This window comes from Phaenicophaeus curvirostris, chromosome 21 (assembly GCF_032191515.1).
Source record: "Phaenicophaeus curvirostris isolate KB17595 chromosome 21, BPBGC_Pcur_1.0, whole genome shotgun sequence".
NCBI lineage: Eukaryota > Metazoa > Chordata > Aves > Cuculiformes > Cuculidae > Phaenicophaeus > Phaenicophaeus curvirostris.
In genome coordinates this window covers 4,194,817-4,217,156 of record NC_091412.1, presented here as the reverse complement: position 1 = coordinate 4,217,156, position 22,340 = coordinate 4,194,817, and the positions used below count along the sequence as shown (strand labels likewise).

The window sequence follows — 22,340 nt, the reverse complement described above, 5'->3', positions numbered from 1 at the left end:
AGACGACATTGTATTCAGCTGATTCAAAAAAAAAATCTAGACCTAAGTACATTACTAATTTCTTATCTCTATTCTCTTCAATCTTTTAGATTTTCAATTTACTTCTCACAATGCAATTTCATCCTTAAATTGAAAAGAGAAACCTCTCCAGACAGTGCTGATGGAGACAATCCACCTCTCTGAACAGGCAGGAACTTCCCTGTGTGCGATGAACCTCAGTGCAGGAGTTGTAATAGACGTGGCCATCACACGGAGGTTACGAGTTGACTGCCGCAGCAGAGAGTGGTCTGCCTTGCATGCCCATCATTCAGGCTAGCTCTGAAAACATTATCTCCTTGAAGTAAGTTGCTCTTTAGATTACCACCCTTTTCCCCTTTCTAGGATAGAGCAAGAAGAGCAGGGACAGAGCCAATGCATCTCCCTGCCAATGCTAGGAAGTGTCTAAATTCATTCCATCTTTCAAACCTATTTATGTTGCATAAAAGAGTAGAGAATGATTGTCTGGCAGTGGACAGAAACCTCAATATATGAATGGACCTTGTACCAACTATTTTCTGGAAGCAATGGTGACCAGGAGTTGTTATGGGCAACCCTAAACGGAAAAGCTTTCCTGTTTAAAGTGAATCGAATTCACAAGGTAAATCTAATTCTTCAGTTCCAATGATTTTAACCTCTCGCTAATTTCAATTGATCTCTGGGTTGGATTCTCTCCATAAAGACAGCTCCAGAAATTCAGTGTTGGACACGTGCTCTTTGCTGAGCATGGAAACTGTTCCATGCGGGGTGACTGACTAGCATTGAGGCCCTCTGTAGTCCTAACCAGCTCCAGTTTACAGCATTTCTTTTTGGGTGCTGTAGTCTCTGCTTAGCAAAGTGTAACCAAAACATGCTTGGATGAGGACAGCCGGTTGAAACTCACTCTAGACAAGACGCACAATACTGGCTGACTGAAGGGCAACTCAGAGGGTGACTTTGAAGTGGACCCTTGCTCCTTCACCTACACAATTTCTGCTACCTACATTTTTGTGGAGCATAAGATTTGTAACTGTAGGTATCTTTAGGTGGCCAAACTGTAGCAAATATGGAAAAAACATCTAAACTTCTTTGAAAAGGGAACTCACTATTTTAACTCCACCAGACAAATCTTTTGCTCTTCCTAGAGTGAACTGTCAAAACTGTCATTTTGTAGGCCACATCTGAGAGACCCGAGCGCCCAAAGTGTGACTGTTAGAAAACATCTGTGAGTTGGAGCAGTTGATATCAGAACTGCCTGGTCTCCACTGACTACCAATTAACTCCTTGGTATCAGGTTCTGCTTTGAGTGACTGCCCTAAACAGCCTGGGAATTGTGCCCTGGCTCTAATTTCCCTCCTCCTGCTTTCCACCAAATGTTGGGACATTTAACAGTTTCCAGATTTACACGAGGTTGAGACCACGTCAAGGCACATTGAGACCACGTCCAGTGAAGGCTTCTCAATGTACATGCCTGATTCTTTTTCTTTTACTTCGCTGGGCAACTATTGGTTTGTGGACTCTGCAATACCTAGTGTTTTACTTATTTGGCTCATGGGACTAGTTCAGAGGGCACCCTGAATTGTACTGTTTCACTAGAAGAGCTCATTGAGTCTTTTTGCTTATATTTAATCAGTTTTCTATGTAATTGATGTATTTTAAACTACGCTTAAAATTTAGAGAAAATAACAGGCATTTTCTCTAACTAAAGGAAAATATATGTGCAACCAAAACAATGGACTTCTTTGCCAATGTTATCCTATTCAATTACAGTGATGGTATAATCGCAGGAGCCTATGGATTATATAGTTCCCTTAAGTGAACTACGCATAGTTTAGAGGTCAGGGAGGGAATAATTTTTTTATCTTCCGATCTGCCAGGGCCTCCTTAGGTAATTCACATGGGAACAGCCCTAGGCCTCTGTCTTCACAAAGAGGAAAATTAAGATCCTGTTCTCAAATGAACTTATTAAGGAGTAAGGTATGTTTTGAGGCTGTATGCTACACTGAAAGATACTGGGTATCTTATGCCAAGTACTTTGCCTCATTTATGCTGATAAAAAGATCAATAGATTCTCGGGGGCCTTTTTTAATACTCCAGGATTATTTACACTTAAATGCCATTATTAGAGTGGAACTGCTCAGCGACATCTTTTAAACAAAATAACACTGAGAAGGAACAAATCCTGTTTCTTACAATAGCTACTTTTAGTGATTTCTTCCTAACAATGGGCTGGAGTAACAAAGTCTTTAAAACAAAGAAACATCCATGATTGCAAACAACATTCCAGGAGAAAGTAAGCACCACGTCAGGACACTGCGGTGTAACTCCCCAGCCAGGTCTATACCTGGGAAAGGTTTAAGAGTGTCGTTTCATATTATCTAAGCTATCTGGAGGGATTTACCTTATCTCAATGTGGCTGGGAGGGGACTCTGGGACACCAGCCGTACACCTTATCCACAAAGAGCCACTAGTCATTCACTGTACCCCACTCTAACTCGGTCTTTGATGGGAAGAGCCAAGCTAAGAGGTACCTCTGAAGCACCTTCCTACTGGTAACAGAAAGCATCTAGATGAATGCTTTTGGCTGGACAGCCCATTTCAGGGCTCATAAAATTAGACTCTTGGTGACAGGATTATTTTGAGATGAAATCATACCTCTAGGCGTGATTCCCAGTTCTCATTTGGGCAAATTAGTTTAGAATAGGGACCTCAACTAGCGCTACATCCTCACCCTGCTGGGTGCCACTGAAGATAAAAAAATAGGTATGAGAGGCTCACAAATGACTCCAGACATTCTTTAAATAGGGAGCACGTCTCTAGGAAGGGATTTTCAGCATCTTCTCATACAGGCAACAGTGTGAGCATGCTGCAAAGTAGAACTCTTCAAACCCACGCAGATGGATGCACAGCAACACTACATCAGCAAAAACATCACTGTACTAAACTGGTAGCTATAATTGTGCAGAAATGTGAAGTATGAATGAAGCTTACTTTTACGCTCTCAAATTATTGAAAATAAATATGTTCTGAGCTATGATATGGAGTTCAGGCAATGCCAAAGCAGCTTGCAAGGAATGTATATCTGAAAAGGATTTTCTTCAGCAGGAGCACTTCATAAGGAAACAACAAACCAACAACTGAAATAATCACATAATTCTAAAGACTACCCATATCATTAGGAACTAAAATGCTTTGCCATTCAAGCCAGTACAGTTACTCACATGCTTAAGCATTTTGCAGGACAGAATCCCCAATTTGTAACAGCAATTTATTCTGAAGCGTTACCACCAGACATGAAAATAATGAAGCTATGCTATCAAACAGAAAATATTCCAAATGGAAAATGTAGGTGAAAAGATCTGTAGTTTGACTTGCTCTTCACATTTTACAATAACACAGAAAAGCTCTTAAATGTATTTTTAGAATATCTAATGTGTTAGCATAACTTCTTTTAGAAAAGGCTACTAATGCCTATATTTGGGTTAGTGACAGAGAAGTCAGAAAAGCACATCTCCTAGACATTCTCTTAAGTTAAAAAATTAGAAACAAATAGCCATTATGGAGTAAAATAATGTGCAAACTTAACAGGAAAGCCATTAAGCCACAACTGAAAAAGCTGAAATCAGCCTCTCTACATTTTTCAAGGAAGGCATGACATTTGCTGAATGGCAAATTCTTATAATTTGGCACTTAAATGTTAAGAGGAATTGTTACTGAGTTAACTGTATAATGGGAACAGTCCTGACAAAAAAAATATGACCAGGTTTTACTTTTCATTAACCCTTCCCAGCCTGGACATGTTAGCATGCAAGTCCATGTGAAACACTGAATAAAAACTGTACTTGAATGTGTAACAGCAGTGCATGTGTGTGGGGCTTTTTGGAGGGGAATTAAGGCTGATTTAATGAACCGCATGCACTGAAACTTACTGTAGTATTGGACCATGACATGCCCGGTGCATTTTATAGTTTTATCATTTTACAGCTTTATCAGCGGTCCATCTGGTCAGTCCTTTTCTGAGGAGGGAGGGAGGAGTATTTGTTTTACAGACAAGGTCTGACTTAGGAAGTTATTTAAGTATTCAAAGAAGCAGATATGTGTCTGACTACGGACTTCATAATCCCCCTTTTCATCCTGTCAGGCACCTATCTACATATTATGTCTTCAAAAGACCTGTGAAAATGTGACCCACAAGGTAACAGAGCATGTGGGTCTGATTCTGTTCTCACTTTACACTGCCTGAACTCTGCTCCAGCGAAGCTCCTTCTGATGAAGTGCAGTGATTGGTGAGAAGAGAAACAGAGGCAGTAAGACACCCGAGTTAGAAACCTGCATCTTCCGCAGTGCCTCGTGTCTTAGGCAGTAATGGTGTGAGCTCTCCAGGTGGCCTCTACAGAAGCTCTGGTTTAACAATGTGCCAGGCTGGGAAGGGTTAAAAGCGGAACAGAGCCCCAAGCTTTGAACTAGACAATTCTTGGAAGTGTTCTTTCGTACCTTTCTTTGTCATCTTTACTAACAGATGAGTCTCGTTTATCTACATCTCTATCTCTGTCATGAGCTGCAGCAGATGAACTGCGCTCCAGCTCTCCTGGCTTCAGCCAGGGCGGAGGGGTCGGGAACGAAGGAGGAGTTCGGTGCAGTCGGTTCCAGGGCTCGTGAGGGTTGCTAAAGCTCTGCATACTGGGGCCATCCTTGTGGCCGAACATTGAGTTGGGTGCTGAAATGGTGAAGTGGAAAACAAAAAGGTTTAAGAAAAAGGTATGCTCTAGTGAAGGTACTTACCAAAACAACTTTTACAGCACTCAGAGTTAAAATGAATACATATTATTGGGAGCTGGAAAAGGAAAGGAAATTAACAGAGATTCATTAGAGGGTCTCATTCCTAAAAATGGGCAGGCATCTGACAGCTGTTTTAATTGGAAAGGGAAATGCTGTGGATAAAATTGACAGGGGATGAAGTAGAAAGATAAAAGTGACAATGATCCTTATTCCAAATACTTTGGAGACATCAGGAAATGACCATTACATGGACTATAAATAATGGCTGCATTTGATCCTGAACCAAAGTAAAAAAATAGGTGACCAAAAACCATGCCAGATTTGAAGTATGGAGAAAGAGTGATTTTTAAAAAGATGATCTTTTGTGACTGGCCAAATCTAGAGAAATGTTGATGGTCCTGGACAAATCAATGCAGGTTAGCGATCTTTTCCAGGCATGTCCTGGATTACTGTGAGAAAGACAAAAAAATGTTGCCATTCACAGCAAGGGATGCTGCACACATTGACTATTTTTGAACATGCAACAAACCCATAAGAAATCTCAAACTGCCTGTTCTCATAGGTTCTATTTTTGTTTTCACTGAACAATGCAATGATGACATTTAGCGCTATGTTGAACCCAAACTATGAAGTAACTAACAGAATATAGTTTACTAAAAATGCTGTTATTTAAGCAAAAAAGGTCACTTTTCAAATTCCCATCTCTTAGTGCTATGTGGTCTAAGCAACGGGTAAAAAAAAGACAGCAAATAGCCAACATCACTCAATATCCCAAGTTACACAGCAAACAAGAATTTATAAACAAAGAGGTTACTCACTAACTGTCGGGTTCCCGAGTCCCCCGAAGGCATTGCTACCCACTGCAGTGAGACCACTGAAGGAAGCCGGTCGATTGAAAGGCTCTGCAAACCAACAGAAACACAGCTGAAGCTCACTGGCGTGTTGGTAATTACGATAAAGCATCACTGTGCTATCCAGCTGCATCACGACTGCATGAAAGCTCAACCTGTGCCCATCAGTAGGCGAACATCATCCTTGTGCAACCCAGCAGTGGTTGTGAGGAGATGGGACACAAAACTCATTTGTTTTTCCGATGACAGCACGCATGGGATCACCTTACTAGAAAATGTCCTCTCCCAAAGAAAAGTGAGACGTAAAGTACAGATGGTGTTCAGGCCTGTACCTCTGCACAATGATGATTTTGATGAATCTACTTCTGATAAATACCAGCACAGGAAAAAGGAAGACCAAGCCTAGTAGTTTCTCTAGGCAGCTAAGTGCAGAATGGTAAACCTGCATCATGAGTCTGCTGTGTCCATCTGCTGACCCTCCCAAATCCTTCCCTATGCAAAATAAAATGCCCACATAGAGTCTTGATCTCTGATGCTCCCTGAAGCTGCAGAGCACCTTACTGCAACACCAGTAAGTTAGAAAGGAAATAATGACATTTAGAAACTTGGATGGTTCCATTTGTGAATGCGTATTCACTAATTTTCACTAACAGACATGTGAGACCAGATCACAAGATTTTAAGGATATATTTCCTGCTCACTTCAATGGAAAAGCAGACATCTAATACAACTTAGGAAATGAAGCACCTTCAGGAACCGAAGCCCTAGTTTTGAGGCCTTGTTTTTGACTGGTTATAAACACGACTACATGCGAAACCTAACCAGCTCCTCTAACAGCCAGAATGTTTTCAGAAGCATTTCCAAACCTGCTATCAGTGATACTACTGTGTATTTGGAATTGCAGCTTGGGTAATGGCTAAAATGCACAATTTGTTAAGGAGGTAGGACGCTCAAAGAGTCTCCAGTGGGCGGCCTGTAATGGTCCCAGTGGTCAACGTGTATTACTTCTGAGTTGACGTCATCGGTCGTCGCAAGGAGAACTTACCTAAGTGAGCAGCTGGGTTGAGAAAGTTGCTGTGGTGAGGTGGTGGCCCGAAAGGGGTGCCGGCTGGATGACCCCCACCTGCCAAAACAAAGCAAAAGGGGTGAACTCCTAGCAAAAGCTCAGAAGGGACTCACTAGGCTCTGGGTTTGACTATCAGTTCTGAAACAGCAGCTCACGTGAGAAGAGATTGCTGAGCACTGGGGCAAGGAATAATAGAATCATAGAATAACCAGGTTGGAAGAGACCCACCAGATCATCGAGTCCAACTATTCCTATCAAACACTAAACCATGTCCCTCAGCACCTCATCCACCCGTCCCTTAAACCCCTCCAGGGAAGGTGACTCAACCACCTCCCTGGGCAGCCTCTGCCAGTGCCCAATGACCCTTTCTGTGAAAACTTTTTTCCTAATGTTCAGCCTAAACTTCCCCTGGTGGAGCTTGAGGCCATTGCCTCTTGTCCTGTCCCCTGTCCCTTGGGAGAAGAGCCCAGCTCCCTCCTCTCCACAACCTCCTTTCAGGTAGTTGTAGAGAGCAATGAGGTCTCCCCTCAGCCTCCTCTTCTCCAGGCTAAACACCCCCAGCTCTCTCAGCCGCTCCTCATAAGGCCTGTTCTCCAGCCCCTTCACCAGCTTCGTTGCTCAAAGGGCTCCAAGCTCAGGATCCTGCACAAATGGCAGCTGCTTTTCTCAGAGAATCCCAGTTAGAGAATAAAGAGTGGGTGGAGTGGGGTAATGTTTCAGTATGGACAAAAAAGAGCTTGTAAAATACAGCATATTTCGAACCAGTCATCTCCATAATGTGTCGGACATTACTGTGTGAAGAAATGTTCTTCCATTTACTACCCGTTTGGCATTTCAGCAGGCCAGGCTTTTTTAAAAGCAGACAGAGTAATTTTAAAATATTTATCGAACAGACACCAGCAGCCCCTGCAATGGCTTGCAGAGAGCTCATAAGCCAAAGCATATGGGAAATTTCCTTTTAACACAGCAAGGATTAGCATTTTAGTGGACATGCCACAAGGAGAATTTGCTTCTCGGTACTCACTGGCTGTGGAGAAAAGAGTTGAGGGCCGGGCTAGGTCATGGGGGTGGTGGATGGCTCCAAAAAGGCTGGGGCCTGGCGGCCTGCTCAGAAATTCAGGTTTCAGGCCAAAGTCCAGCTTGTGTGGATCAGACTGCATCTGTTTCTGAAACATAAAAACAGGATTTGGAAGAAACTGTCCTAAAAGGTAGCAGTAAAAGACATTTTCAGAATGATATGAATTTAGCAATTTATTCACACGAACTGACAATATAACAAGAATGAGTTTTTGGGAAGCCGAGCGCAGGTGCAGAGCTATTTTCCTGGGAGGAGGATCTAAGACAAGGAGGAAAAACTCAGGTTCACTATGCGCATTGACTGCAAATTTCAAGTGTTTTCACATATCCTCACATCCCTCCCTCTGGAGCAAAGCATTTCAGCATGGACCTGACTTAAACAGCAAACATAAAAATCTTTGAAGAGGCCTCAGACACTAAGCTGGAAGAATACGTCTCTCTTAAAACTACAAAAGCAAAGCCACAGAGAAATGCTGGACCTGAGCACAGGGGGCAGCATGTTAAAAGCTGGGTGAAAACATCAGCTGTGCCAGGTACGGCTGCCAGCGACCCTCCTCCTGCTGCAGGAATCCCCTGCTAGACAGCTAAGGCAGAGACAAGTCAACCAGCAGCTTTTGCAGTGTGAAGCTGCAGTCTAGGAACACTTGATGCAGTGTATCTGTCAGAGAATTCCAGAACAAAAGGGAAAACCAAATTCCCAATTACCTGCGGTGCCAGAACTCCCTAAACACAGACGGCTGATTAATTGTGCAGGTCAGCTGAAAGGAGTTACGAATGTGTTACACCGAACCGGTAGATCTTAACAGTAATTTTGGAGCGTTTTACGCTTTATAAATCAGTATTTAATACTGTGCCAGCTCAGAGTATGGACTATTACACTGATATAAATTTGGATATTAAAAAGTTATGACCAAGTTAATGTGCATGCCTAGTAGCTGTTTTTCAAGTGCTAGTAACACGTCTGTGATGCTATGAGAATGAAAAAAAGAGGGGAGAGGGGCAAAAAATGGCTTTATCCATGTTTTGAGACAATGGCCTGCAAGACTATTGAAGTGGAAGAGATGTCCAAGTTAAGGTCAGGTCTTTAAAGAAAGTAACACTGTAGCACTTTAATAATGAAAACAAGTTCAGAAAATACAAATGCCTCAGTTGAAGCTGGTGTACCGGATTCTTATGCTGGGAACTCTTTTTGTTCTTCTTTTTAACAACCAAGTTATAAACCTTGGACAGGCATTACTCAAGAGCAGCAAAAGCTGGCTGAAGTGTTAATTGCAGCCATATGAACGGTGCTGTTCTAATAATGGAAAAATCTCCCGTCTGAAGAGGAACAGGAATATCATGGAGGTGTTAGAATATTTCTGAATGTGTTGGTTTACCTTAAAATACCGAAAGTACCTAAGAAAGCAGATCAGATATACGTTATCCCCAGTTGCTGTTCAGGAGGGCACCCCTCTTGGCGATAATCCTTCCCAATGTATTTGAAGTCCAGCACACGCGTGACATCTTAATTCAAAGACCACTACGATCAATGTAAACACCTGCACTAATTTCATGCCATGTTAGATCAGGCCATAAAGGCCTTTCCTAAAAGAGAGAGGGCCAATTACAGAGCATAAATTCTTTGTTGAATCCCAGCCAGTACTGCACTGGTCAACCTAAGGAGGAGCGAAAAGCTGCTTTGTGCCCAGAGCTGGTGTGCAACCCTGGCTTTGTCTGAGGAATTCCCTAGGTGTGCAGGCAGGTTACGCAGGTCTGAGCTGGGTCTTGGTGCAGACGAATAGGCAGGCAAACAGCATCCGCAGCTGCATGCAATTTTTCCTCAGGTCAGCAAGGTTGTGTTTTAAAGTTTCCTATCTTGTCTGCTTCTTCACTGTCTGCTCTTGCCCTCTGCAAGCAATTACGAGCAGGCCAGATAGTTATCAATTCTTCCTCACTTTACAAGCCGTCTGGTGGCACCGCACACCAACTTGCAATGTCTGAGTACATATATTTTATTCCCTGCTCTATGGTCAGGCAGCATCTTCAGCTTGTGCAGAATAAAAGGCACCTTTGCAAACTTGGTCTAGAAGGAGAAATCATTCTGTATGAACCTCCAGCCAGCGATTTCACACTTCATGGTTGCATACGGAGGGAAGGGCTTTGTTCCCGTGTGGGAGTCTGACAGCCCACGGGGCCATAAACCAACCTGCCTTGCTGACTGTAAGCCATACCTAAGTTTTTGACTGAACCAAGACATTGAAATACATTTCCCAATTATTCTTGAAATTATCATCAAGTACAGCCTCAAAAAGTCAAGTAACATCCTTGCCCCTGCTCCTGTGCTTTATTCCCTTTTTTAACATGCAAGATAGGAAAGTATTAGGCAAAAGAAATGGCTGCATGAAAATGGCATTTACTACAAGTTATAAATACACTACTATGACCTCTCTCAGAATATCAAATCAAGGAAGATTCAAAGGACATAGAAAGCATGGGAATAATAATTTCATATCAAGAAAATACCTTTTCAATAAAATAAAAAAAAGGACATATAACTCTAGGTCTATAATCTTGTCTTTTTTGATAATGGGAAGATGAATGAAGATCACTAGCAGGGGAAACATAAGGAAGCAGAGAAGAAAGATATATCTTCTGCAGCAAATTAACCTGTCAACCTTGTTTAAAGGGGTTATTTTTAAACTCTATTAGCTGCAGGTTTTGCTGGCTGTTCAACATCTTCATAATCTTATAGCACTACCTTATACAATTCAATTGCATACACAGACTGCAAAGCGCTATGGACTCCTTGGTAACTGTACTTGCTGACACAAGCTACTGACTCTTAAATGTGCAAGCAGGAACAGACAAGAACACCAACCTTTCCTGACTTACGGGAAAAATTCAGGAGCCACAGACTTTCAGCAACAAGTACAGAGAAAATATCACAAAGGGAAAGAAACCTTCTTCGCAGCATCCACGTACAATGAAAATACAGTTGAAGTAAGAGCGGAAATATCCTAGCTATTAAATGAATAATTACTTGCTTTTCTCTGACATCTGTTCCAGGAGAGCTCGAACTGGCTGTGGCCCTCACCCCTGAAGGCTCACAGCGTGTATAACAAAGTAGAGATTTCCACTCCTTCACCTTCAGTGCAATGAGACAGTGTCTGGATAACACTGCTTCGTGTGAGAGGCTGTTTCTGCCTGGCCATTCCAGACATGTCCCGGTGCCAAACCCCAGCTATGAGATGGGGTGTGAGACAATACTGATGGGAGCCTGTGCAGCCACATTGGATAAAGCATCACAGGGACAGGAGATATCTTCCTGTGCCCTCTTCTGTCTGTGAACATTAATAAGAGGAACAGGATACATGGGCCTAGCCTCTTGAGACAAAAAAAAACCCCAACTTGATATGTTTGTGTCCTCAGACGTAAATAAAAGCAATGTTGTGGCTCACAGGCACACCCAATTAGCTCTTCCTAGCTATGAACTGGTTGTTACCACCAAAGATCTGCTGTCCTTGCTCTGTGGTATCGCAGAGATTCCTTTGAGACTCTGCCTTTACATTTTTAATGCCCTCTCTATGAAACAGAACGTTACGCTCTAATGCTGCACATGGTCACTTTAACGAGGCACAGAACTGCTAACAGCAAGAGGCAAACTCCTTCTCTCACAGGTTCACACTGTGCAACTCATCTGAAATGCAGGCGTGCCCAGAAGACTGACCTTGACTTTCTGTTGGTGATGGTATATCTGCCAGGCGATGTGAACATGCATAGCACACCACTTTCCAGGTTTCTGGAAAAAAAACAAAGGGATACAATGCGGATCAGTAACTTTCACAAACCTGTAAGGCTCTTTTCTAGCTATAGCAACTTTGGCCGACTCTTAGCCCAGTCTGTTTTGGTCTAGGGAATTCCCCATGCCAAGACTGAAAGAAAAGGGTCTCCCTCCAGTGCCTTCCCCCCTCCCTCCGCTTGAGAAACCAGAAATGCAAAGAATTTGTCCCTTGCTAAGACGTTCATCTGAATACCCAGGAATGCTCCTGGTAACTGTCCTCTCCAAATAAACCCACAGTTGGGTTTTATGCACTCCTGCAATCCTCTGATGCCACTGGCTGAGAATGCAGCTTGTGTTGCTAAACCCAGCGGAACTGTCTCGCCGTTAGCAGCTGCTCTGCACAGCTGGATTGCTTCACAACTGTACAGCAAGTTCATTTCTGAATGTGCTCCTGTTCTAAGATGAGCCTTTCCACCAAAAGATTACCCCAGTTTTCAAAATGAACCTGATTCCCTCACATAATTGCTGATCTGTAGCTCCAGTACTTTGGCTCATAAATATATGGAGATAATTAGAGGCTGGTCAATTCACGTTGCTTGGGAAGACTCTTTGCATTTTTGTCTAAAATAGTTTGTGTACTCGGGTAGGGAGTAGCATACTGAATGACACTGAAAACACACAGTAAATACTAAAACTCAAACTAGTTCAGTCTGCAGTGAAATGACAAGGGATCACTGCCAAGGTAGACCTGCAGGACTTGGCTCAGGAAACCTCGTAAGCCAGTGTGATAGGAGGATTATCAATATTTTACCTCTAGCATTCGCGCTAGGGCGTTGCACCAGAACAGAAAACTTCCAACTCCTAAACTGTGGTTTTTTTCTCAAGTGACCACAAGATGCACACAATGGACTGACCACACCGCTCAGCAAACACGGCGTAAAACACCCGAGATGAAACATGGCATTGCTTTATAATTAGTCTGTCGCTTTAACTCGGTGGGGACTGAGACGAGCTTGATGAACTGTATCACAAGAAGATTTCTTACCCTCAACATGGGCCTGAACGGATCTGTCAGCTGTGAAGAAGAAATGACAGCTTGGTTACATGCCTGTCACTCAAACAATTGCTCTAATTAACAAATTTCTATTGCTTCATTAAGAGATGAAATTAAAATGTTATCATTTTACTTTCAAATGAAGCCCTTTCAGATAATAATTAGTCCTTACCCTCCGTATTTGAGCCGGTCTCCCTCCCCCCACGGCTGTTGTACCTAAGTGTTGACAAGCAACCAAACAAGCCTCACAGAGAGCGCTCTGTCCTCTGGCATCGTCATTAATTTGTTCATTTAATGCTACAAAAATGGCTGGTTTACCTACCATAAAGAAAAACACAGATCTATGCTTTGGGCAAACCTCTATTCTCATATTTCAAAGCTTCTCGGCTTGCGAGAAGATAAGTTAGTGGACAGGGTCTCTCTTTCACAGTCTTGATCCCACGATCTGGGTTGGGACGGGCTGGAATGGTGTTTCAGCTGTGTCCCTGCAAACCAGTGACTGTTCGAAGGTATCAGACCCCAACGTGTATGTTCACACAGCCATTACTGCCCGTCTGTTTGCCTCATGTGTCTTCTGTCACAATTTGGCTTTGTCTTAAATATTTTTCACATTGGAACAGATGTTGGTAAACAGTGACCATATAAAAAACCACTTTTCTTATTATTTGCGTGGCCTGATGTTTTTTTGGGTAGATTATTTTCTTATTTTTTTTTCCCACACGGCATCAATTAACGCTGGGAAATAAATTCAATTTATTGGCTATTTCTCATTTGTTTTGGATTTTCTTTTTTTTGAAATACAGTACTAAAGGAGATTTATGGGCGTAAAAGGTACTTTGCAGACCCACTGATGGCACAATACATCATCCTGAAATAATCGAAACTCCACTGCAAGTTGAAAGGGAGCATAAAGCCATTTGACTTAATGATGGGAGGCTCCAGTTATCTTTTCAATTAGATGGAATAAACAGAAAAGAAAAAAAACCACAGTTCCTTTTTGAATAAAGCTCAACTGCAGCAAACCAAACTACTGGAACTTGGCACAATCCAAAGAAAATAACTCTGCTGTACTTCAAAGTCAAGTCATACCACAACACAGATTTTCAGGGAGGGCTCCCCACTGCCTTTGTCAGGAACTCTGCTAAAAATATGACTGCACGATGTTCCTCACTGCAAATACGAATTCAAACATGCGAACAACCCATGGGCATTCATAAAGAACAGAAAAAGGCTAGGAGACAAAGTGCTGAGACAATAAATGCTGTTCACATATGCCAGAACTCAAAAATCCGGAGGCGCCAAGTGATCAATAAAGTGCATCCGTATTTCACTGGTGCAATCAATGATACAGTAACCAAGGGAATAACTGTCATTACCTACATTAAAAACAATTACAGAGTATAAACATAAATCTTGGAGAGGTTTGTACATTTCTATGTTGCATTGACTTTTTATGCCTTTACCCCTGGGCTCGTGGGGATGCCTGCTGCCAGCAAGGAAAGAGCTTTTCCTTTGCACTGTATCTGTTTGCTTTTGCTAGTCAGGGAGAGAAGCAAGGAACAGGATTTAAATTGTTCTCACACAACTTCTCTAGCTCTCCTTGACTTAAACAGTTCAGATAAGCGTTAGTTTTAGGATGTTAATTTGGACATAGTGAAGGCTGTTGCCCTAGCATTCAAGGCTTTCAGGGGTAACAGCCTGACTTAAGAAAAATAGAACATTTTCCCTACAGACCCGTGGATCCTTCTGTAGAAGGGTGTGTGGGACGGTTCCAGGTCTGGCTGCAACATCAATAGGATTGGAAGTCTGGAAACATCACAAGAAAAAACAACATTAATGAGTAAAATAACACAGAACCGAAACAGAAAGCAAAAAATAATATTTCTTTATTAGCATTGCCTGAGCAATGACGATATTTTTCAAAGAGTAAGGGATAACCATTATGATCCACTTATTGATGTCTGTTTTATCATCTCAATTTTCAAACTTTCATCATCTACCAGCTTCCTATTACTTAACGTAACCTGAAATGTGAGGAAACAGCGACTGCTACACTGGAAAATCTTTCCACTATGGAAAACCTGATTAGCAACAACACTTATGATACCGTATCGAAAGTAGCATTTGGAGAATCAAACTTATGCTCTGTTGCTTATGTGTAATGCTCTGGGACTGGCTAAAACTGCTACCCTGACTGTCAGCAAACTAAGCATCAGGAACCTCTTTAGTCACTGTGCAAGGACTCAGGTCACAATGAACTGTGTCACTATATGGATATCTGGAAAAGGCAACATCCAGTTGAAAAAAATTAAAGCTTTCCCCATGACTCGACTGTAAATATACAGCTAATACAACAAAATGTGTCTTTGTGAAAAAAAAGATGCCAGAAAACCAACCCCTACATTTAGACAGAACATTTTCCTGTGTTAAAACGAAGGAAAAAAGACATCAGCTACAGTATAGCTAACAATTAAGTAAGAGTTTTTAACAGTCTGATTACCATACAGACGAAGAATTCCACTAATGAACTGCAATTTACATATTCAGTCATTACAGTGGATGGGCCAATTTGAGAAAGGAGGTGTCTTCTCTGCAGAAATGTCAGCCCTGATTTCAGTCTTTAGCTGCAAAGACTACAGACTGAAGACCGTGATTTCCTCCCACTTATAAATCAAGAGTGACTTCACAAAAACAAAAGGGAAAAAAACCCAAACTCATCATATTTGTCCATCCCAGCTATCGCAAATGAGAGGAGAGCTAAATCAGTGCGCTGTGCTGTGGTGGAGCTGGGAGGTAATTATGGAAGCGAGTAAACAATAATGATCACGATTTCTTAAAATCTTGATTATTACATGACCCTACATTAATGCACACTATCTGAGAACTAATTATATTGCTTCTAAAATTAACTATGCTATTATATATATATATATATATTTTTAAAGATGTATGTAGATCTGTCTGTAATTAATGAGAAATAACTTATCTTCATAGTAAATTTAGGAAAGTTCGTTGTCCTCCACGGAATTAGGCTGTAGCTCCGATCTCATATGCTCCAGAATCCAAACCACATTCTAAACCTAAACCTCACCTGGCTCACACCCCAGTGTATTTCAGTATTAAGAGATATGCAAATAATCCCTCTTACCTTGGGTTGAAATGCTCCTTGTAGCGAGCCAAAGGGGCCGGTTGGGGGAATCATGGGAGGAATCCCTGATACAGCTGGAGGATAGGAGTGAAACAGCTGTAACAAAAAGACAGAAAACATAAATACAAGCGCACATCAACACAAAGACAGGGAGCTGAACAAGATAGCAAAAGCATTCCTGCATAACATTAGGGAAATGGTACATGGAGAAAACTGAGAAGCACTGAAGTGATCTCGTTGCAACGATGTTAGTTAAAGCAGTCCATGAAATGTTCACAAATGTCATGACGTTCAAAGCTCAAAAGCAGTTCCAAAATCATAAAGCCAGCAACCTGTCCCCTGGATTAGGCCATCAGAGCGCAAGAGAGACTTCTTTTTTTTTCAATTATTAATTTTTAAATTGGATGGAGATTTTAAATGCAAACCATTTCAGGAGAAAAGGCAGGATACTGAGCCAAAATACGACTCAGAAATCTACTGTTTCTAAGTGGAAAAAAACCCTTACGAGTTCTAGGATCATTAAAACTCCATTAGTACGTTAGGGTTTTAATAGTATCTGTAGGAAATGAGGGAAATACGCACAATTCTTACTTCATTAGCCTGTCTGAGAGGATATCCTGCCATATCCAATATTACAGAGAGACAATCTGATTTGTTAAAATTCATTATTTAAACGAAATGCTGAGGCAGAACCCCCCCCCTCCCCAAAATGGAAGATAATGTTTTTATAAAGCCAGACTGCTAAGTATAACAAAAAGCGCACATCTCCACTGACCTCCCAGATCCCAATGTTCTAGGAGAATTTAGCAAAAGGAACCAAAAGCTGTTCTGTACAAATACAGACAAACACAAGGGAAACAAGCAAGTAAGCTGTAAAATCCGAATCTTATCTCGTCTCTGTGGTCCGGCTGTGAACCTTTTACTCATGTTGTAAAACAGCTAACTCAACCAATTCCATGGAAAATGCTGAGATTAGACACAAAATTGCTTTCAGGTAGGAGTCGGGGGTTCAAAGCATCACACGACAAATACGTTCTCCCTGTGAAACCTCAGGATCTAACAGGGGATGGCTGCTAACTCTGCGAGTACGGCCAGCCAAAAACCTCACGGGTTTTCATCTGGCTGATATAAATTCACCTCTGAACACAGCTGATCACAACTCAATCTACTGTACGCTACAGAAAAAAAAAATGAGTTAATGGCCAACAAAACAGAAGCAGGACTGGGCAAAGTAAAAGACTGGACATGCGGAGCGGGCAAACGCTGAGGAAATCACATCCCAGAGCAAATCGGTGTCGCAAAGCTTTGATAAACGTGTTTATGCCAGACATGTGTCTGTGCTTTTCTTAATCCTTTTTCCTTCCACTGGCTTATCTTGCAAGGTCATTTATTCATATTATGTTTACTGAAAAGCTGAGAAAATATTTCAGTATATTAAGGGTATAAAAGGATTTTCTTGGTTTAAATGCACAGTATCAAGTCTCCTTTCATAATGTGCTTCTATTGTTGTTTTTAATTCTATTTAATTTGGACATGCTCCATTCAGTGATGCAGAAAGCATTTTTAGATGAGCTGATACTGAACTGTAGGCATCTGAGAAATCATTAAGAGAGAGATGTCCTCATTTACAAGAACTTTCAATGAGTAAAATGTGTTTTAAATCCTCCAGTGTCTTCTGCCTTTAATTCTGTGTGCAGTGGACTAATTCCAAACGATGGAAAGAGACGTAATAGTTGATATTCTATTGGCTATCACTAATAATAAGGAATGCTTTCCTTAGCCTTTTATAACAACTGGTAAGTTAATTACATGTGACCTTTCCTCAAGGTCAGAATTATTAACAAAATATAAACATTGGATCTCCAGGATCTCTTTTTATCACCTAAATTCTTCCAGCTTTCAAAATACATCTTTCATAGTCACTGTTTCCTTTTTCTCCAGAATCCCCTCTTTTTTGCACAATATTTTCCCCTTCGAGCTTCCTTCAGGGACCAGCATCGTACCTACAATATTCCTGAGGCCAGACCCAGCACTAACTGCAGGTAAAGGTCACACTTGGCTGTGCTAAAGTAAGGCCACCCCAGAAAGGGAAAAGACTGAAACCAAAGATGCCAGGAAAGAAAACTTTTAAAACTCTCCCTGAGCTTCCACAAGCTGTTATAAAGTAGAACTGATTTAAACTCAAACAGACCTTGATCTCCTGCAAATTTTACTTCCAAGCTTTAAAATCATTGTCAGCTTTTTTTCGGATATCTGAATTTTTGGTGTGGCCCTGCATTAGGAGCTCCTGCCCCTAGGAAAAGGTGCACAGTTTCACAGTTGTTCTAAAATACGAAAAGCTCTGTAGGGTGTGCACTTCTGCCAGCAACACTATGCTTTTTGATACTGCAGCTGCTCAGGAAACTAATGCAAGGAGCTCCTCTGTTACCTCCACGATCTATAGCCAGAGCAGAAGAGATTGTGCTGGAATGCCTTGCCTACTATGGCTTTGGTGTAGGTTAACAGACTGTTAATTCAAAGTAACTTGTAGCCATCGTGTTGATTTTCCGGTATCAGCTTGCTAATTATCCAACAGACACAACAGCGATTGTTCTGCAAACACTTCACAAGGACAAACCTTTTCTGAAGGAAGGACAGGTGAGGCTCTAATGGCCCAGACCTCAGCTGGTGGAGCTCTGCCAAGTCCAATAGCAGGGCTGGCCAGCTAACAGAGAACAATGGGAAGTCTTTCCTTATTCTAAAGGGGCAATACTGTGACCTTTACCATTCAGGTAACTGCCAGATCCATAAGAGATTATGTCACTGAATCTGAAAAGCACGTCCAGCTGGAGACTTTTGCAATGTTTCCTATATTACATGTCAGCTTCTGTGCTTTATGTGTCTCAAATTCATTTACCTATTTCCCAGTTCCGTGTTCCTGCTTGAATCAACATGCTGCATTGATGATAACGTATCTCTTGAATCCATGTAAAGCTCAGCAAATACGAGTGCAATTTTGCAAACAATGATGAAACGAGCAGCATTACCCTTTTGAGTAAATGTGACTGAATATTTGAAAAGGCTTAAATATTTGCCCGATACTCCTAGAGCTCAGATCCTGTAAACACTCCCATAGAGTTAAAGTTACTCACAGAGGTGTCAGCAATTAGCAGGACTGTTCGCCTGTTCCGCTGGCTTGTTAGCAGGCCCTGGGTTTCATCGGTACAGCAGAAAACATCACGCTATCACTCTAACCAGTTTTTTTTTTTGCCCAGTTCCACTTCTAAGCAAAACCAACACATAAAGCCAAGTGCTTTGCAGATTTCTGAGTGCTGATGCAGTACTCCTTCTCTCATCAAAATATCACTATTGGGTTCAGAACTTCTTGTCATAGTCAACCGGCTACCTGCCTCTGCCAATATGATGAAGGAAACGTAACCCGTATATCAGTAGAAAATGAATCAGTAGATTCAAGCCCTTAAGAGCAGAAGCTTTACAATTAACTAGAATATTAAAAATCAGTTTATCTCAATAGATAAGATTTCTGGTAGCTCTTAGATAAATGCATCTAGTGCACATAGTTGGATTCATATTGCTGTCATTAAACAGAGCTTTTAAAATGTAACAGGCCCAGTGGATCAGATGTGCCTTTGAAATCTGAAAAATAAGACAAGTTTTCAGATTTTATAAACCACAATATGATATATTAGGAAAACTATTAGATTTCCTATCCCTGAAGGATTTGTATGATAGTTTGTCATTTCATTTCAAGTTTCTAAGGAAAAGTATCAGTCTATGGGTTTGTGGCACAACTGAAGCACGGCGATGCAATTACTGCTCTCCCCTGCTTCATGGAACAGTCAGCTCATCTTTTTCACATCAACCCTCTCTTCAAATGGTGTCTGAGCAAGAGATCTTTTGATTGGAAAAGCTGATACTGCATCTTTATCAGAAACAAGCACCACAAATGCAAGCCTGCAAAAGCCAAAGCAACCAAGAACGATAATGGTAAATCCTGGAGTGATGATTAGGGCGAGACTTGACATTGTTCCGTTGATTGAGTGGTGATCCCAGCCCACCACAGAAAAGTAGTTAAATCAGTTTTAAACAGAGTAATAAAACTCACACTGTGACGGTAGAAGGGGTCAACTTTTGTAGGGTATTTGTCAAACTGCAAAGGGATCAAAGCACAAACTAGTTACTTTATGTTTCCTTGCTTCACTTCTGTTGGTAAAATAGAAGACTACTCTATTACTTGGCAACCAACAGAAAGGAAAAAATACGCAGAAAATTAAGTTTCCAATGAAACTGCTTTGTTTTTTTTTTTTTCCAGGTAAAACAAGGTCTTTATGAGACAGCAAAAACGAGGAGGCACCACCGTGCAGCACTCCAAGCACTGGGAGGTCCCACACATGAGTGCTCCTTCGGCCAGCAGCCTCGTTTCTCAGCCCCTGCGCTGCCACCTGAACCTATCACATGTGACAAGGGTGAGGAAGGGACATCCCGACCACACCGGGGCAGCAGAGTATTCCTTCCCCGCAACCTGGCAAATGCTTAAAGTTTTGTAATAAAGAATAGAGTTGTGCTCTACTTATCCTCACATTTCTGCCTGGGGTACGCACCATGGGCGGTGCTGGCGTCGGCATGATGGCAGTGGGTGGGATGGCGTGAGGGAAAGGCGTGAAGGTGTGCTGGTGTGTGTGTTGGTGTGTGTGCTGGTGCTGATGCTGGTGCTGGTGGAACTCGGTCCTCAGGTACGGCGGTGGGCCCAGGGAGGCCCCGCGATCTGCGCTCTGCGACGCCAAAAATCGCGTGTTTAGTTCCTGACGGAGAAGATCTTGCTCTGAAATACAAACAGCAAAACAACCCCCGTGAGCGTAGGGACTTACCCAGACCTTGCACCACCTATATTTTCCTGGCTGTGGTAGCAACGCTGTATTTAAAACTTCCTGGTGGTAAATCAAGACACTGTACCAGGTATGAAAGCTCCCTCAGATCTTCCCCAAAAGCCTCAGAGACAGAAGGAAGTCTCCATTTCTTTCCCCTTTGTCACCAAGTCTGTCTTTATTACAGCATTGCTCTGAGCTTTAACCTGAGGGTTCTCTCGAAATTTCTATGGACACGGATGTGCTCCAATATAGGTGAGGAGGTGTGGGTAACCTGCAGGGAGTAATCATTGAGTGGCTGTGGCCAACATGAGTAACCTGCTGCGTGGACACAGAACAGTCATTCGAATGGTTTAGTATTTGATAGGAATGGTTGGACTCGATGATCTGATGGGTCTTTTCCAACCTGGTGATTCTATGATTCTCTGATTCTAAATGCTGATAATCCTCCACTTTCTTCTCCTAGTTCTCTCTCAGTGACCTAAGAGGAACCAACACCTAGGTCACCCCTCAGTCAAAGTATAAAAAAGTACAATTTTCTCCACTGATAAAAGTCTCCATGCCCCCCGACACACAAAATCTTGCAGGTACTTGAGCTCAGGACCACTGTGCAGAGCCACTGGAGACCTCCCCTCTAGCCAGGGATGCAACACTGAGAACAGACCACAACTGCAGTAAAAATGTTCACTAAGGAGGTCACAGATTCTGTCAGGGCACATTAAGAGCTCTAGTGTGCTTTCAACAGAGGGAGAAAAAACAGACATGGAAAAAGCACAGCTTTCAAAATCTATCCACTCCCAGGAGAGAAGAAAAGTCTTTGGGTATGTCTAGGTGGTTATGGGCTCCAAACTGGACAGCAAGTACAGCCTCCTCCCAAGCAACAGCCCTCACTGAATCACAGAATGATAGAATCATAGAAAAGTTTGGGTTGGAGGGGACCTCAAAGTCCATCCAGTTCCAACTCTCTTGCCATGGGCAGGGACACCTCCCACTAGATCAGGTTGCTCAAAGCCCCATCCATCCTGGCCTTGAACACCTCTAGCGATGGGGCATCCGTGACTTCTCTGGGCAAGGAAAACATTTCTTCCCAAAATCTCATCTCAGTCTCCCCTCTTTCAGCAAAAAAACATTCCTCCTCATCCTGTCCCTGCCCTCCCTGATCAAGAGCCCCTCCCCAGCTTTCCTGGAGCCCCTTTCAGTACCGGAAGGCTGATATAAGGTTTCTCTGGAGCTTTCTCTCCTCCAGGCTGAACAACCCCAAATCTCTCAGCCTGTCCTCTTATGGGAGGTGCTCTAGTCCTCGGATCATCTTCGTGGGCTGGAGCCCCTCCCATACAAATGGTCCAAGAGGAATTATTCTCACTAAACCTGGAGAATTGGCTTCCTACGGTCAGGTAGGAAGTGCAGACCAGACCCTGCCAGGCCACGATCCGTCTGTCTCTTACCTGAGTACGTGCTACCAGCTGGGTGTCCTGGAACCTGCAGTGTCCCTGACGTCAATGGAGGTGGAGGAGGTAAAGCCGTAGGAGGGGCAAACATATTGGGGTGATGTGGGTGTGCGGGGGGCTGGAGGGTGGGCGTGAAGGTATGCAGAGGGCTGTGGCTCGGCAAGGACAGGGGGAATGGGGAGGCCGAGGGATGGTGAGATATGTGCGGAGGAGGGGCCTGAGTCTTGGCAGGAGTGCTGCTTCTGCTGCTGCTGTTAATGAAAAGAAAAGCAATTAA

At 42.5% G+C, this 22,340-nt stretch overlaps 1 protein-coding gene across 6 annotated transcripts in view; it reads right to left on the bottom strand.

The window, feature by feature from the left end:
- Positions 1 to 22,340, bottom strand: part of AUTS2 (activator of transcription and developmental regulator AUTS2) — a 767,857-nt gene that overhangs the window by 3,570 nt on the left and 741,947 nt on the right. For 2 of the 6 annotated variants that reach the window (XM_069874197.1, XM_069874203.1), the window contains 11 exons: positions 22,061 to 22,314; positions 20,331 to 20,572; positions 19,856 to 19,900; positions 15,751 to 15,846; positions 14,337 to 14,408; positions 12,594 to 12,623; positions 11,495 to 11,566; positions 7,736 to 7,877; positions 6,691 to 6,768; positions 5,613 to 5,696; positions 4,510 to 4,732 (listed from right to left, as the gene is read on the bottom strand). In XM_069874197.1, coding sequence (XP_069730298.1) covers positions 4,510 to 4,732; positions 5,613 to 5,696; positions 6,691 to 6,768; positions 7,736 to 7,877; positions 11,495 to 11,566; positions 12,594 to 12,623; positions 14,337 to 14,408; positions 15,751 to 15,846; positions 19,856 to 19,900; positions 20,331 to 20,572; positions 22,061 to 22,314 — 1,338 coding nt within the window. The remainder of the gene's footprint in view (positions 1 to 4,509; positions 4,733 to 5,612; positions 5,697 to 6,690; positions 6,769 to 7,735; positions 7,878 to 11,494; positions 11,567 to 12,593; positions 12,624 to 14,336; positions 14,409 to 15,750; positions 15,847 to 19,855; positions 19,901 to 20,330; positions 20,573 to 22,060; positions 22,315 to 22,340) is intronic. The other 4 variants (XM_069874199.1, XM_069874198.1, XM_069874201.1 and 1 more) reach the window with 4 other exon arrangements.